The sequence below is a fragment of the Artibeus jamaicensis genome, unplaced genomic scaffold (genome assembly GCF_021234435.1).
Source record: "Artibeus jamaicensis isolate MK-2021 breed Jamaican fruit bat unplaced genomic scaffold, CSHL_Jam_final contig_944, whole genome shotgun sequence".
NCBI classification, from domain to species: Eukaryota; Metazoa; Chordata; class Mammalia; order Chiroptera; family Phyllostomidae; genus Artibeus; species Artibeus jamaicensis.
Window position 1 is genome coordinate 2,398,504 of NW_026522020.1, and position 15,334 is coordinate 2,413,837.

The window sequence follows — 15,334 nt, forward strand, 5'->3', positions numbered from 1 at the left end:
AAGTGCAGAGCCCGGAAAGTCCAGGCTTTTCCGAGCCACGGCGCAACACGGCTTCTTACGTGTGAATCCCAGAATACGAACGTGAGGCCTGCATGTCACACACTCTGTACTTACTAGGAAGTGTCTCTTCTTTTCAATGGTTCGCACATGACCTTGGGCTTTTACGGTTCGTGAGAACCGTCAATATGCAAACACCTCACTGGCCCGGGGAAGTGCAAACACGCCCGTGTGCAGAGCAGGTGGTCCCTGCTTGGCAGAGTGAAGTCCTATAGGGTAAATAGTCTTCTTTGTAGTTTTAATTACCAGAAAGATCTTGAAATAACCACACACTTTTCATAAATAGTCAACTGCAAGATTTTGAGGAACATGAGAGGAAACTAAACAGACAATTTAAAGTGAAGTTTTGTTGAAAATAAGATGCACCCTTCCCTCCAAAAAAAATGGAAAAGGAAATAAGCTGTGTATGAGCATGCAGTTAAAGCAGAGAAAAGCAAACAGGGCACAGCCGTCCCTGGGCCTCTCGGTGTCTTTGCCGTGGGCTAAAGTCCCACATTCCATTCGCATCTTCAAAAGTGGCCTCGCACTGGCGCCTCTCCACAGAAAAAGGTGGTGGTAAATATTCACCCGGATCGATGGTTTCTGGGCAAGCCGCGGACTGCCCCAGTCAGGGCAAGCGAGCCGGTCACCTCTGATCAGCAGAGCGCTGCTCCGGGAGACGTGTCACCCCTAAACTTTCAGAGACAATCTCGCTGGCTCTAAAGGACAGTCCTGCCAGAATGCAGAAGATGGTGCTGGAAATATTGGCCATGTTTGTCCTCGGGATGAACAATGGGCCCTGTGCAGGTAAGGGGCTCAGCTCCGTGGGACCCAAGGCGTGTCCTGGCCTGGGCACCGGGTCTCACGGTGCCCCGTGTGCTTGCGCGTCCAGGTTTCCCGGTGTATGACTACGACTTGCCCTCCCTGCGGCAGGCCCTGAGCGCCTCGGTGGCAGACGTGAACTCTCGGTCCCTGAGCCCGTACCTGTTCAGGGCGTTCAGAAGCTCCGTGAAAAGAGTGAGTGCACAGGCTGGCTCCCCACGCCTCTCTCTACCGCGTTCTGGCTTCTTTTGTCGGTGCGTTGGGTACACTTTGCTTTTATTTTTTCCAGTTTAAATGGTAATAGCTAATCACCTCTTCCAGCCATTCCGAGTGCACCAGGAGGCCCCGGAGCTCTCCGGAAGCCTGCGTCCTCTGCAGGGCACTTCCCCACTCTGGCCCCTTTCCCGTTCCAGACCTTCCTGCTACACAGCGCATGTCCCCGGGTGCCTCATGAGGCTCTTTATTAAGAACTGCTCATTTATTAGAACAAGGCTCCTTCGGGTTCAGCAGTTCTGCTTCTCACATTTACAGGAAATAAACTCTGGCTTTCGAGCTATAGTCCCCCCCTTCCTTTGTCAATGCAGTAGTGAGTGGTCTGTTTCCTGTTCACGCTGGAGACAGGGGAAGAGGAATCTTCTCGGGCGCCCTGTGATGAAGTCTGTGATAGGCAAAGAAGCAGTTAGTTTATGTGAAGCTGGGAGGTGGGACGGCTTCTGTAAATCACAGGCCACGTGGGAAGGAGTGGACGTGCTCTGTCCGCCTGCCCGTGTCTCCCATCCTGGCTGGGGGCCACCTTCGCTCCCTCTCTGGCTGTGAGGAGCACAGGGCTCCTGTGTCTCCAAGGACAACACATTCACCTTGACCCTTCCTCTTCAGAAAGTGGCTCGGTGTCCCATTTCCAGAGTCCCAGGAAATCAACTGAATTGTCCCAGCTGTCTTTCTAATGGGCCATAAGTCATGAAGACGATGGACTATGGCTTAGTTGGGTGTCGGCCTGGAACCAGGCCGTCGTGGCCAGAGTGGTGTGGAAGTGATGAGAGACGTGTGTGCTCAGCTGCCAGGCCAAAGGGTGATTCATTCTGGAAGGCCACGGAGCCAGAATCAAGGACCTCACTCCTCCCCCTCACCCCCATTGGACTGGCTTCTCTCTTTGGCACATCATGAAACCTGCTGGCAGTGTGGGGAAATCAATGTCTTCTTGCCAGGCCTGCTTGTGATTTAGCTGTGCTCACTACAGAGGACAGCGAATACTTAGATGAATAAGAACATGAGGATGAGTCCTGAGAGAGCAGGTTACGGGCACCGTGGACCTCTGGCCCGGGGAGATGAGCTGTGGTGGGTGTGGCCCCCTGCCCTGGGCCCAATCCAGTGCATGGGCCACCCTGTTTAGACCTGACCCCAGACACACGTACCCTGGCAAATAAAAACACTTCTGTGTGCGTGTGCATGATCCTTAATGGTACGTGATGGAGAGATGCCCCTCTGTGTCCTGTGTGCCGCAGTCCCATCTGGAAGCCTGCCTGCTCTTGCCTCTCTCTCTGGCCTTTTCCAAGTATTCAGATTCATCGGTCAGGCAACATTCATATTCCCCTTCTGTGAAATCCTCACGTTTCCACAGATGACCGTAAAAGGACACTGAGCACTGAAATTTGGAGTTACAAGTAGATTTTAGCGAGTAGGCAAATCTGCAAGTATGGAGCCTGTGAACAGCGAGGACCGGTTGTAAAGCTCGGTCATTAGGCGCGACACTGGCCTTGGAGGTAGGGCACGGAGGGGGTTCTGGTTCCTGTGTCCCCTAGAGCATCGTACGCCTTCGGTGAAGCATGTTTCCCTCTGGTGTCCGGACGAGGGCTTGGGGCTGTGGTGTTCTGACATGACTGATAGCTTTTTATTTTTATTGGGGGTTGATTCTGTAACGTGTTCTCGCTGTGCAGGGAGACACGTTTCTAACGAGGTGAATTTCAGAAACACCGGTGGCCCACTGACGCTCTGTTTCCGTGCAGGTCAACATGCTGGCTGAGAACAGCTTGAGCATGGATATAGAATTCAGCATCCGAGAGACGACCTGTCGGAGGGGCTCCGGCGAGGATCCCGCCACCTGTGACTTCCAAAGGGGCTACTACGTGGTAAGTGGGCTGGGTAGGGCCCATCCCCACCCACCACCCGAAACTAACATGAGGAAGCGCCTGGTCTTCTCCCCTGACCTGGAGCTGCTTTGGTGGCCCACGGGGAGCTGGGCCCCTGCCTGCTGTCTGACCACACGGGGAGGCACGCGCTGTGCCGCAGTGGGGGTGGCGCGGCCCAGTGTTGAGGACATGAGCTCTGGAGTCCGTGGTCCTGAAGGATCCGGGCAGGTCACTGAACCCCTGTTGCCTCAGTTTCCTGTTCTCTAAAATGGGTATGTCGATGGTTCCCAGTAAAGTGAATATGAAAAGGTGAAATATCCCACAGATGTTTCAAATTCCACTTAAAATAACTTCAAAATACTAATGGCGGGAGTTGCAGTTGACTGTCCGGTGACAACGTCTTTCTCCCCAACCAGCTGGGGCTCCTCTGGGAATGAACGGCAGCACCATGGGGCGTTCAGTTGCATATCCGCAGGGACCAGACCTCGGGCCCACACTTCGGCCTCAACCCTGGGCTGCACCGTCAACCCAACCTTCCCTTTCCCAGGCCTTTATGTTGAGACGTACACATTCCTGGGGCTTTGCCGCGGTATCAGTGCGCGTCCGCGCCGCTCCGAATGGTGTGACTTCCGAACGGGAACCCTGTGGTGTTTGCTATGACTCTGTTTTACGAAGGACCCACACCCAGGGCCACAAGCACCTGTTTCTAATGAGATCTGAGGCCAAAGCAGAGCCTTTGGGTCCCCGCTGCCACTTCCTGGTGCCCGAGTGGGAAAGGATACGGGGAAGCCCCTCTGTGCTCACGAGGGGGTGTCTCCCTCCCGGGACTCAGGACGTACCAAACGCCTGAGAGATGTTTCGTTTGTTTCTCCTTAGATCTTGAGAAATTTTCGTTTCTGAGAAACGAAAGGCCTCTGTGAATTTTCTGTGCTGTCTGCCTCACTGTCTGGCCCTGCAGCGTGGCCTGGCCCCTAGCCCTCCTAGGAGCCGCTGCCGACACCGCTCACTGTCTTGCCTTTTCCAGCCAGCAGCCGCCTGCAGGAGCACCGTACAGATGTCCGCCGGGCAAGTGCAGGACGTGTGGGTGCGCTGCCGCTGGTCCTCCAGCTCCGAGTCCGACAGCAGCGAGGAGGTATGGGCGGGGCTCGGCGGCCTCGGGGCGGCGCCTCTCTGGGTCCGGGAGGCTCTGGGTGGCGGAGCGCTGTCGCAGCCCAGTGGAAATATCACCCAGACCTGGCCCGCACCGCCCTGCTGCTCAACTGGATTCTCTCTCTTTTACCTACAACCTCATTTTCAATATCCCTTACTTCCTTCAGCCTACTCTCTCTCGTTCTGTCTGTCTGTCTATATGTATCTATCCATCTGTCTACCTCTGTTTCTATTTCTCCATTTCCCCGAGATCTGTGAAACTGGGAGCTTAAGTCACAACGAGCAAATCTGCAAAGTTTTAGGTTTCAGGAAGATGCTCACTGGTCCGGGGTTTAGTGAAACAAAGAGTTTTTGTGAAACAAAGAGGGGCGTGTTCGGTGGACCCACGTCCAAACTATCCTTCCAGCTCTGCAGTTAGATCGGGGTACGTAGCCTTCATGCCCTGCAGCTCCTCCCTCTTACGTGAAGGAATAAATGCCAGGAATAAAGACCACCCAGCAGGCTGTGGACCGAACCAAGGAAGTTGCTGGGCACGGATCTGGCCTGGCGTCTGGCACAGAGCGGATGCGCGGGGAGCGGCAGGACACGCTTCTTCCTTCATTCACACTGACACTGATTTGCAGTAATGCTGTGAAATTAATAGTATATACTTTCTTTAACCTCACCTGAGGATACTTCTTCATGGCTTCTAGAGAGGAAGGGAGAGAGAGAAGCATCAATGGATGCCCTCATAGGTGCCCAGACTGGGGACCAGACCCACAACCTCTGGGTTATGGGACGACAGTCCAACCAACATCAGCCAGGGTTACATAAATTTCTGACTTGAAATATATTACACATTTATTCGTCTGTTCACTGACTACTTTCCTTAGTAGACTGTCTGTCTCATGAGGTCAGAAATGTTTACTTTTGTCAGCCAAGGGCAATGTTTGATTTAGGGTAAGTAGTCCGTGAGCATTCACTGAATGAATTTTCAAAAACTGAGGGACAGCCCCAACCAGCGTGGCTCCGTTGGCTGGGTGTCGTCCGGCAAACTGAAATGTGTGTAGTTCAGAGGTTTAGCATATTCATAACAGTGTGCAGCCCTCACCAGTCTCTAAATTCAGAACATACTCATCGTTCCAAAAAGAAACTTCTTGCCCATCAGCTGTCATTCGCTGTCCCCCGCCCCTCCCCGGGCGACAACCACCAATCCCCTTCCTGCGTCTGTAGGTCCACCTGGGCTGCAGCTGGCCTGTGAGTGGGATTGCGTGACATGTGTTCTTCTGCGACCGCTTCTTTCCTGTAGAATCCTGTCGGGGAGCCCCATGCCTGCTGTGGCACACGCCAGCACTTAATTCCCTGATATCGCTGAGTAACTTTGCATTGTGTGAATACATCACATTTGATTTCTCTGTTTATTGGTCGGTCACCATTTGGGTTATTTCCCCTTTTGAAGTGTCATGAATTATGACGTGATGAGCTTCCGAGTGCAGCTGTGGACATGTTTTTAAACAGACTTTCATCGGCCTCGTGAGGGCTGCTAACACACAGCTCGCTGAACGCGTGTGGCGGCTTCACGGGGAGACCGAACACAGGCCGTCGGCCAGTCCGTACAACGGGCTTCCTCCTTCTGGTCCACAACGTTCGGGAGTAATTCTGCGTCTAAGGGAAAGCGCCCTTGTCAATTTGAACTGCATGTAACTGGCGTTTCCCACATATTTTCTTAGACGCCCATACTTAATACCTTATAAACTTATTTAACATAATGTACCATCTTATTTAATTGATCAGAGTCTCCAGATAAGATTTGCCTTTTTTGAAGTGCTTTGTTGATGATGCTATTACAGTTGTCCCTTTTTTTTCCTCCCCTTCTCCCCCTCCACCCTGTCTTGCTCTTTTCTCTTTTTCCTGTGCTGATATGAACCGACGCCTGAACTTATGAAGCTGGGTTTTGGGTTTGTGCTGGAATCTTCCAGATGGAGAAGCAGTGATCTCTTTGGTAAGTTCAGATCTTTTCTTTCTAATGTTTTTTTTTTCCCTTGAAACCACCTCATATTAAAGCTTCCTGTGAGCAGGTCAGTTAAAACTAGACATATCTACACATCACTTTTGAATAAGCACAGTCATCACAGAAAATAGACACTTCCTTTCTTTGGTTTCTTTCTTCACTCCAGGCAATAGTGACACTCGGTTCATTTTGGTGTCCCTTTGTGTTTACATGGAGCTGTTCCTTACACGGCTTCATTCGATGGCCCCCTCATCTCTGTCCAGGAGGCAGGCAGATGTGGGTTTTCACCCTGAACATGGGTCTGTCTCTGAACTTGAACATGCTTGCTCACCCCTCCTGGGTATAGGACTAAGCTGCAGGGCCCAGTATTCGATAGCGTGTAGCTGGGGGCGGGAGGGTCTGGGCCGAACTGGGGCTGCACCGGGTCAGCCTCCTGCCACGTGACCAGAACTGACTGACCCTTACCCATCTTGGATGGCAGAGTGGCCGGGGGACAGGCTCTCCTTTCCTTCCTTCCTGTGTGGCCTCTCATGGGAGTGGGGTGGCTTGGGGCTCCGGTGCTCCGGGGACATTCTTATGTTTCCGAGGCCTTTGTCGGTTGGTGCTGCTGGTGGCCGAGCTCTTTGCTGATCTCCCACTCCCTCCTGTTTAAGAGGCCCGTCTGGGGCATCAATGATGAAATCACAGAACATTCTGGAAGCAGCAAGGCCTCATGGTTGCTGTTGTGTTGCAGATCTCGTTCCTGACAGACCCACGAGGGAACAGTTTTTTGGAAGGTCGCTCGGTAAGTAGCCCGCTTTTCCTCCTCCGGTCTGCAGACCGGTTCTCGTCAGGGCGGACCCTGCTGAGGTCATTTCATAGGAGGCGAGCCCCTGGGCTACCAGTTATTTGGAGTGGAGGTGGAAAGGCAGTGCGGTGCTGCTCACATGTGCTGTGCCCATCGCTGAAAAGGGAAACCGAGGCATTAAAATGCACTTCAACGCACCAGGGATCAACACGCCAAATCTGCCTTGGGAAATAAGCACCATCCTTTGCTCCTGCCCCACTTTGGGGTGTTTTCTGAATAACACACATTCTTTTGATCTTCTCTTGCCCCTCCACGCTCAGCTGCACTTCATGGTAAGCAGACATAATCACCAGTATTTATTTTCCCCTGTTCACAGGTCAGTCTCTGATTTAGTCTTTTTGATAGCTCTGTAAACCAGGTTATTACCTGCTTACATAGAAGACATGAGTAATCACGCCTGGCGTTAATTGCACACACACCATCCTCTGTCCTGATCACTCGACACCCATTTCTCCTGCAGCCGTCACAACCGCCCCGAAAGGCAGCACTGTGTTCCTTCCCACTGTGTGGATGGGCACACGGAGGCCGAACGAGTTTCCGCAGCTGGCCCCAGGCTCCGCTGCCCACGGGGAGCTTCGACCCAGTTAGTGAGTGGCAGAGACAGGACTTCGGTGCAGGTCTGCCGGACCCAGAGCCTCTGTTGTTCTCCATGCTGCTTTCCAAAAGAGTTGTGAAATTCCCTCTGTGTACACAGTGCTCCACTGCAGTGAATCAAACAGATACGGCTGTCGCGCTGACTTCGACGTCTGGTCCTCACTAGGCATGCTCCAATTTATTGGAAGTGCTATGGCTTACAATCTGCGGCTTGATTTTTTAAAAATTGCAAAGCTCAGTTTTGGACCTTCTCCAGATGGTCACGTTGAAAGACCGTGCAGTTCTCCCCCAGTGGGACTGCTGCTGAGACGTTTTTTGAGCACTTCTTTTGGAAGGGCCTTCAGCATCTCTGGCCCATTCTTTTGAATCCCTGTAGCAGTAAGGAAACACTTGCCATTAGGTTTGACTTTAGAAGGAGCCAAAAGACCTTTAGAAATAAATCTGATCAACCAGATTACTAACCGATTGCTGTGTGACGAGTTGCTCTAAAACTTAGCTGTTTAAAGCAACAGTAGGTTATTATCGCAGTTTTCGGGGGTCAGAAGCCCAGACGCAGCTCAGTGGGGTGTGCCTGGCTCAGCGTGTCTAACAAGGTCACAGACAAAGAGTTGACGGGGCTGTCACGGTTCCTGAAGGCTTGCTTGCCTGGGGCCGAAGGGTTCACTTCCAAGTTGCCCACGTGCTTGCTGGCAGGCCCAGATCTTCATGGGCTGGAGGACGAGGGCTTTGGTTTCCCACTGAGGGGGCCTTTCCACATGACTGTCTGAGCGTCTCCAAAACAGGGCAGCTGGCCTCCCCAAGGAAACCAGAGAGATGAGCAGGCGACAGAGCACCCGGGACAGAGGCACAGTCTTTTATAACCTAGTCCCGGAAGCGACACGCTATCCCTTCTGTGTATTTGTTTGTTCATCATGCAGACCAGCCCTGGTTCAGTTGGGGGAGGGAACTGCCCAAGCCCGCGAGCACCCAGGAGGCCAGCTTGGAGGTCGGCTACTACATTGGGGAAAGGCCATTTGGGACAAATATACACATGGACAGAAAGTATTGTGACCAGTACTTTTTGTACATCTCAGAAAGTAATTCCAGAGCTGAATTCTACAGCCATTCTGGGCTTTGGGAGCATCGCTGACATAGATGAACAATCAGAGATGGCCTTGAATGTGACGATTTAGTTCAATGCACCAAACCTGTGTGGCAAACACGGGGCAGAGCCATGGAGGACTCTGAACGAGCTATGTGACAGTATGTGCCCTTGAGGGCTTGCAGCTGTGACAGAGGCAGATCACACTCGGTGGAGCGACAGAAGCACGTTCGGAGTTCGGCTGTGACACCACGCAGGACAGAGCGTGGGAGAGCTTGATCCGGAAGGCGAAGCCGTCGTTTTCTCCTGGCAGGATGGGCTCTGGTTATGCTAGTCAGGAACCTGCTGCTCAGTTCATTGTCACCTGGCCCAGGTTGTCTTAGGTCTCGATGTGAGTGACAGAGCCTATCGTTCCTCTTCTGTTTTCAGAGGCCATGAGGAGGGTCTTTCCTCCTGGAAATAGAAGGTCCCCGGGCCTGTGGCACAGAGCGAGAGTCGATACGGGCTTTGAGTAGAGCGTTGAGGTAAGAAAACACGGGTCAAACCCGTGTCTTTAGAAGTGGGGGCTCTCTCGCTGAGTGCCTTCACAGGGCAGCTCCCGCCCCTTAAAACGTCTGTACGTCCGTTCACCTCTGGTCCCCGCCTTCCTGCCGCCTCTTCCCCTCCCAGGTACTGAATACTCCTCCATCGGCTCCTCACTCCTGTGCCATCCATCTCTTTCCCACCGAAATGATCAAGTTTTTTCACTTTAAGAGCAAAAACACAACAAATAAACGAGAGAACAGCCCCTTCCCTGGGCCCAGGGTCCCTCCTGCCGTCTCCATTAGGCTTCTTGACACAGTTTTGTCGACGGCTCCTGCTCAACCGCTTCGCCCCCCATTCACTTTTCTGCTTTTCACAAACTGGATTTTAATCCTTCAAATCGTGGACTGTGATCTGCCTTCCTTTCCTCCATGGATAATTTAAATCCTGGCCACCATCTGTATTATCTCTGTAACCCAGTTCCTTTCTTCTTTTGTCATCTCTTCCACTCGCCCGACTTGATCTTCATTATGCAATTATTTCCGAGCCCGCATCTCCTGCCCGCTCCATCTGGGATCCAGGCCCACTAGATGCTGTTGCCATGGATACCCCGCGAGTGAATGAAACTCAACCAGCTTCCTCTCCAGCTCCCATTCTCAATGAAAGACATCACCAGCCACCTCATTTTCACAAGTGCAAAATTTTAGAGCATCTGCAACTCCTCTTTACTCTCTGTCTTCTCCCAACATGGCACACTGTTGATTTTGTCCACACTGTCTCTCTGGCCTTGGCCCAGGCCCTGGTCCCATGATGTCCAGCTTGCACGCTGTCCTCAGGGGTATCTGGAAACCCAGAGGAGACTCTGGTCCTTCTCCACTTAAACCCCTAATGCTTGCTTCATTCACTTAAGGGATTCAGCAGAGGTGTGCAAAAGTCAGACCCTGAGCTGAGAGAAAAGGTGGGGAGCTAGAGTTTGAGCCCTGGTTCTCCAAACCCACCCCAAGCATTGAGTCTCATGGGTTTATGAGTTCCCAGTACTGGGGATTGGAGCAAAGGCAGCCATGCATTTGTGAAGCCATGTAGTAAAGGGGCATCGTGAAGGGTGCATTTACCAGGACTCTTGGGTGCAGTCACAGGGGTCGATTCTGTGTGCGTTTGCTTTTACATACACACAGGCAAGTTAATAACAAAGCTCAGGCCTTCACAAGCTGATAGTTTACATAGCACTGTATGCCTTCAGGGTAAAGTCCGAAGTCCCTAGCTTGGCCCACTTAGGCCTTGGTGGCCTGGCCCCGCCCACTTCTCTAGCCTCATCCTTCCCAAGTCCACCCAGCCCCTAAGCTCCTACAAATCTCAGATACTTGCAATTTCTCCTGCTGTGCCCTCTACCTGGAACACCCACCTGGCTGATTCCTCCTTCCCACTCGGGGTCCAGCTCAGGGGCCCTGCCCAAGTCAGAGATACATTTCTCTGTGGGCCTCACAAAAGTCCTTGTCCCAGGGCACTGCTGGGCTCCTCTCTGCCCGGTCTCTCCCCCCTCCCTGGAATCCAAGGCACAGGGCTCAGGGGACTGGACAACTGTCTCCCAGGCCCTCGGCAGAGCCTGGCACACAGCAGGCATCCGGGAAGTGTGTTCCTGAGTGAATGATGGGGTGCTTTATTTTGAGTTCTTGAGATTCTTTTATTCTTAAAAAGTGAAGAAGATCCAGCTAAGTATAGTATAATTAATTTTTAATCACTGGAATTTGAAAGAAGTCAACTGACTTTTTACTAAAACAGAAGAAAAATCTGCCAGTGAGGTGGTATTGAACGAAAGATGCCAATGGTAGGTTTCGTTTTTCATCTATGTGCGCCCTAAAAATAAAAACCCGCTTTGGACTGAGAGCAAGAAACTACTCATTATGAAGTAACAGCCTCATCGTATTCCTTTTTCATAAACTGAAGTCGCTTCTTTGGGCTTTACAACACATCCTCCTGTGTGAAAGAATTCCGAACGACTTGGCTGTGTTTTATTATTAATAATATGCTTATATTGGGCAGGCATACATATGCATTTCTGCATAAATTCATGACCTGATTTCTTTAAAGAAACCGATCCCTTCAAAAACATCTCTTTAAAGACAGCACAAAAGAACAGCCAAAGGCAACCACCCTGGCCCGGGGCATTGACTTTGACTGGAGTCCTGGTTGTGTCTCTGCCCTCCCGTGACCTTCTGCAGGGCAGGTGTCCACCCTATGCCCAAAGTTCCCTAGAATCATAAGTGAGGTTGGGAGGGCTGGCCCAGAGCACCCAGTGGGAGGCTGACTCTCCAGGTCTGGAACCAGCGGCCTGGCTCCAGCCCAGTCTGCCCTTTCCCAGCTGGTGCGGTGACCCGCTGCCTTAACCTCTAGGACTCAGGTCCTTCAACCATTTATCATGGTTATTATTTACTTGTTTCTGTCCCTACTGGACCATGATCTCCTTGGGGATGTCTTAGCTTGTTCCCCTTATTAATTATTTTAGTTTAACAATAAGAAAAAGATGATCGAGGAGGATTTCTATCTTAAATCACTCGTAACAGTGTCCTTTGTTTTGTAATGCTGAGAAACGGCGTCTAGAGTAAGGGTTCGATCACGCTGGGGGGAAGGAATGGATGAATCAAAGCCAGATGGCTCCTTTTACTCCATGAAGGTCGCCTTCCCCGTGGGGACCTTACTGAAGGCAGAGACTTTGGCTCGTACGGCACAGACGCCCCAGAGCCGGGCTCAGTGTCTGGACCAAAATAGGAGCTGCGTCAGGGTTTCTGCAGTGTAGCTAACGCTGCTCTAGGCTCCTGCTAGGGAGCTAGAAAACCCGCATGTCGGAGTGGCTAGCGAAAGGTGTGATTTCAACAGAGCTCTGACCCTCTTCCCCATGTTGGCTGCTCTAAAAGAGGTCCCCACTCTCCCGTGGAAAGGACTTGATGTGAGGGTCTCATGTTTTCTTGGTCTTTATAGCCAAGAACACCGGGGGTCCCCAGAACACCAGGGCAGACTCCCGCGGTCCTCCAGGCTCTCTGTACGCGTATTTCTGTTTAAAGATGCCTTCTTTCACGCGCACTGTTGATGTGTTCACGTGGAACTCACCACCGGCTGTGCTCCAGCTCAGGCCTGAACGGGGCTCATCGAACACGGTGTGCCCCCGAGAGGCCCCCGGGAGCCTCCTGGGGCCCAGGATCACCTGGCAGCACTCGGCCCGCCCGGGGGGCCGCTGCAAACAGCGAAAGCACCCACAGCGAGGACAAAAGTGGGAAACACGTGGCACCAAAATGACCCTCGTTCGCGGCACAAGAGCCGGACCCCGAGGCAGAGCAGCCTTGTTTCGAGGCTGCAGGTTGAAAGCCTGGTTTTCGTCACTTGGAGAGTGTCCTGGAATGCGTGGGAAAGCTCTAGGAGTTGTGACTCGGGGGCTGCCAGTGAATATCGGTGAGCGGCAAATTTCTGGGAATAGCGAAAATCGGCTGCAGAATGGGTCCCCTCCCTCATTTATCCCCAGCTTCTCTTCCCTCTCACCAGGGTGTGAAGACAAGCCATCAGCTCTCACTGCCTCCAGCACCACCCTCCCGCTCCTCTCGGGACGCTGCCCCCACCTCCTACTCTGTAGCCACCCCTCTCTGCTTCCCGGGCCCCGTCCATCCCTGTTTCCACCGAACATCAGCCACATTTGATGCTGATGAAAACTCCCTTCCTTCCCGAAACCCTCTGGTCTCTGAGCCTGTGCCTCCCTGGTTCTCCTCTCAGCCGAGAGTTCTCTCTCTTCTTTGAGGGTCTCTCCTCTTCCTCCTGCTCCTGAAATAGTGATGGCCCCCAGGGCTCTGCACTCCGTGTCCTCTCCCCCAGGTGAGCCCGGGCACACCCTGGGTTGCCCACCGGTCCGTGAGTTATTCCGACTCCTACTTCCACGATGTGCCTCGGGCTGAACACCAGGTTTAACAGCACCATGCCAACCCGGCCGTCGCCTGTGGGACCACAGCCCACGCTCAGAATGGAAGCCTTTCCTGTTGGTCTTCCCTTCCTCCTGGGCCAGCTCACCTTCCCGGTTACTCAGACCCAAAAGGAATCCATCCTCTACCCCCCGTGCACCCCCATCCAGCCAGTCACCAAGTTTGTCCTTCCTCTCTGATGTTTCCCAGCTCTGTCCCCTCCTCTCCGTGTTCTGGCCTTCTAGGCTGGTGTGGTATCATCTTGTTCCTCTCAAAGTCACCTCTGCATGGTCACCAGCGTTATGGTAATACCAGTGCTCCCCTGGAGGGAGGAGCCCACCCTCCCTTGTGATGAGGGGCCTGAGGAATCGGGCCCTCCCCCCAGGGCTGTGGCTCCTCTTTGGGTCCCCTGCTTCTCTCCGTCTCTGTTCCACGTGGAGAAGTCACGCGGCAGACTCTCCCTCCAGTCCCCAGTCTGGGTCTGGCCTCCGTGCCCAAGCCCCTGCTGCTGGACTGCAGCTCCCCCGCCCCCAGCTTCTCCCTGGGGTCTGGCTGACACGTCTTCTCCAGACACCTCTTTCCTCGGGGTTCCCTGCCCACCGGCATCTCTGGAACTGCATTCGCTGCGCCGTGCTCTGCTTCTGTCTCCCCCACTGGTAGGCAATCCCTCCCTCCTTCCTTCATACTGCAGATCAGGCTGAATCTTATTGGTCGTTGTGACCCCCAGTCGATACTCAAAGCACATGTCTGCTGGATGGACGGATGAATGAGTGAATGAACAAATGACCCTTGCTGCCTGTCTCCAGCCGCATCCCCTCGGATGGCGCAGCTGGAGCCAGCCCACCCCTTTCCTGGCTTGGCTGTCCCCTCCCTCCCACCACCAGCTCTGCCTCAGGCTGCCAGGGTCCCAGCACCAGGTGGGAGACTTTCCTCAGGCCCCTCTGGACTTCCCCTTTATGAGACTTGAACTTCCCACCTGGGGCCCGTCCTGTACTGGGCACCTCCTCTCCTCCCCGAAGGCGACTTCCACCCTCTTCTTCGCTCAGGCAGCTGGCTGCCCCGCCTCGCTGCGCTGGTCTCATGTGCCCTCTGGGGTCCCTGTTGAACAGCGCCCAGGACTTCTGGCCCCGCACCGCCCCTGCACGCATGTGACGCGCACGCAGCAGAGCCTAATCCTCTCGTCCTTCCTTTAACAGCAGAAACGCTTTGGAAGGAAACATGCCGGTGAGGACACCTGAGGACGTGTGTCGTTTCCTTCTGATGGGCTATTGTCCTTAATAAAGGTCTTACTTTTTTTCTCTTTCACTGTCTGGTTTTGAAGCAGCAAAATCGGAGTCACTGTCAAATTCTTAGATAAGCTAACCCCACAAGGGGATGAACATCAGCTAAGCGTTTTAGGAGTGGAGACTCACCAAGTGGCCGTGTCGGACACGGGTTCGAGATCGACATACCATGGTCGTGAATCCCTAGTTCTTACAAAGACGAGCAGAACCAGGTGGCTCAGCGCCAAAGAGTGTCTTCCCTTTGGTGACTAATTTTAACTTTTAAAGAGAAACCATCTGGCGATTCAGGGACGAGAGGCAACCTCCTCCGCCACCGAAAGGCCAGCGTAGCACCTTCTCCTGCAGGCCTCTTTGTCCGCGGAATCCACGGCAGAGCCGGCTTTCTAGGTGTCGCCAGAAACGTACTCAAGGCCTCTGTCCCCAAGTCACTTGCTTAGAAACCCGCCCCAGTGTGCAGCCAGGTTTTCTGTGGCCAGCCCGCTGCAGGGCTGGCCAGGCAGTGAGAGGACCCGAAGATTCGAGAACCCCCAAGCTGGAATGCGGCCCGTCGCCAGGGAGGCTGAAACCCAGGTCGTTCCCTGTGGCCCTCCACGAAGACGGCAGGAGGCCCGGGACACTGCACTGTGGGCAGGCGGCACACTGGGGCGCTGCCCGGTGTCTGCACCCCGATGTAGACGAGGTGGTTCATTCCTCTCCGGAGCCAACTGCTCCGCTCACCACAGCTTCCAGATGCTCGACAAGCCTGGTGTGCACCCCACCACCCCGTCTTCTCTATTTTTTCCAGAGCCTCCCTGGGCCTTCCGAGGTACTTTTTTTGTATTTTGACTTTGAGGTCAGCCTGTTGACTTAGGAACAAAAGTTGTGTTGATGTTTTCAATCAAATTAACTTCGCCAAATGTGTAGACTAGGTTGGGAAACACAGACATCCTTAGACTTTTGAGCT

The 15,334-nt window shown here is 53.3% G+C and overlaps 1 protein-coding gene across 4 annotated transcripts; it reads left to right on the forward strand.

The window, feature by feature from the left end:
- The first annotated feature begins 598 nt into the window (after window positions 1-598).
- Window positions 599-14,448, forward strand: SPP2 (secreted phosphoprotein 2). 4 transcript variants are annotated; one of them, XM_037161436.2, is made up of 8 exons: window positions 607-843; window positions 929-1,053; window positions 2,862-2,984; window positions 4,009-4,116; window positions 6,060-6,114; window positions 6,857-6,907; window positions 9,075-9,169; window positions 14,308-14,448. In XM_037161436.2, exons 1-7 carry the CDS (start codon window positions 777-779, stop codon window positions 9,158-9,160), a joined length of 615 nt encoding a protein of 204 aa, XP_037017331.2. In that variant the 5' UTR covers window positions 607-776; the 3' UTR covers window positions 9,161-9,169; window positions 14,308-14,448. The 4 variants fall into 4 exon arrangements, with proteins under 4 accessions (XP_037017329.2, XP_037017331.2, XP_037017332.2 ...); XM_037161437.2 differs by lacking the exon at window positions 14,308-14,448 and adding an exon at window positions 9,315-9,333; XM_037161435.2 differs by having other exon boundaries at window positions 609-843; window positions 14,305-14,440.
- The last annotated feature ends 886 nt before the right edge of the window (window positions 14,449-15,334 follow it).

Bases quoted from the DNA above. Each gene is read 5' to 3' on its own strand.
- SPP2 (XM_037161434.2), top strand. From the start codon at position 777: ATGCAGAAGATGGTGCTGGAAATATTGGCCATGTTTGTCCTCGGGATG. The intron at 1,054-2,861 runs GTGAGTGCACAG...GTTTCCGTGCAG, and splicing joins TCAGAAGCTCCGTGAAAAGA to GTCAACATGCTGGCTGAGAA. The intron at 2,985-4,008 runs GTAAGTGGGCTG...TGCCTTTTCCAG, and splicing joins TCCAAAGGGGCTACTACGTG to CCAGCAGCCGCCTGCAGGAG.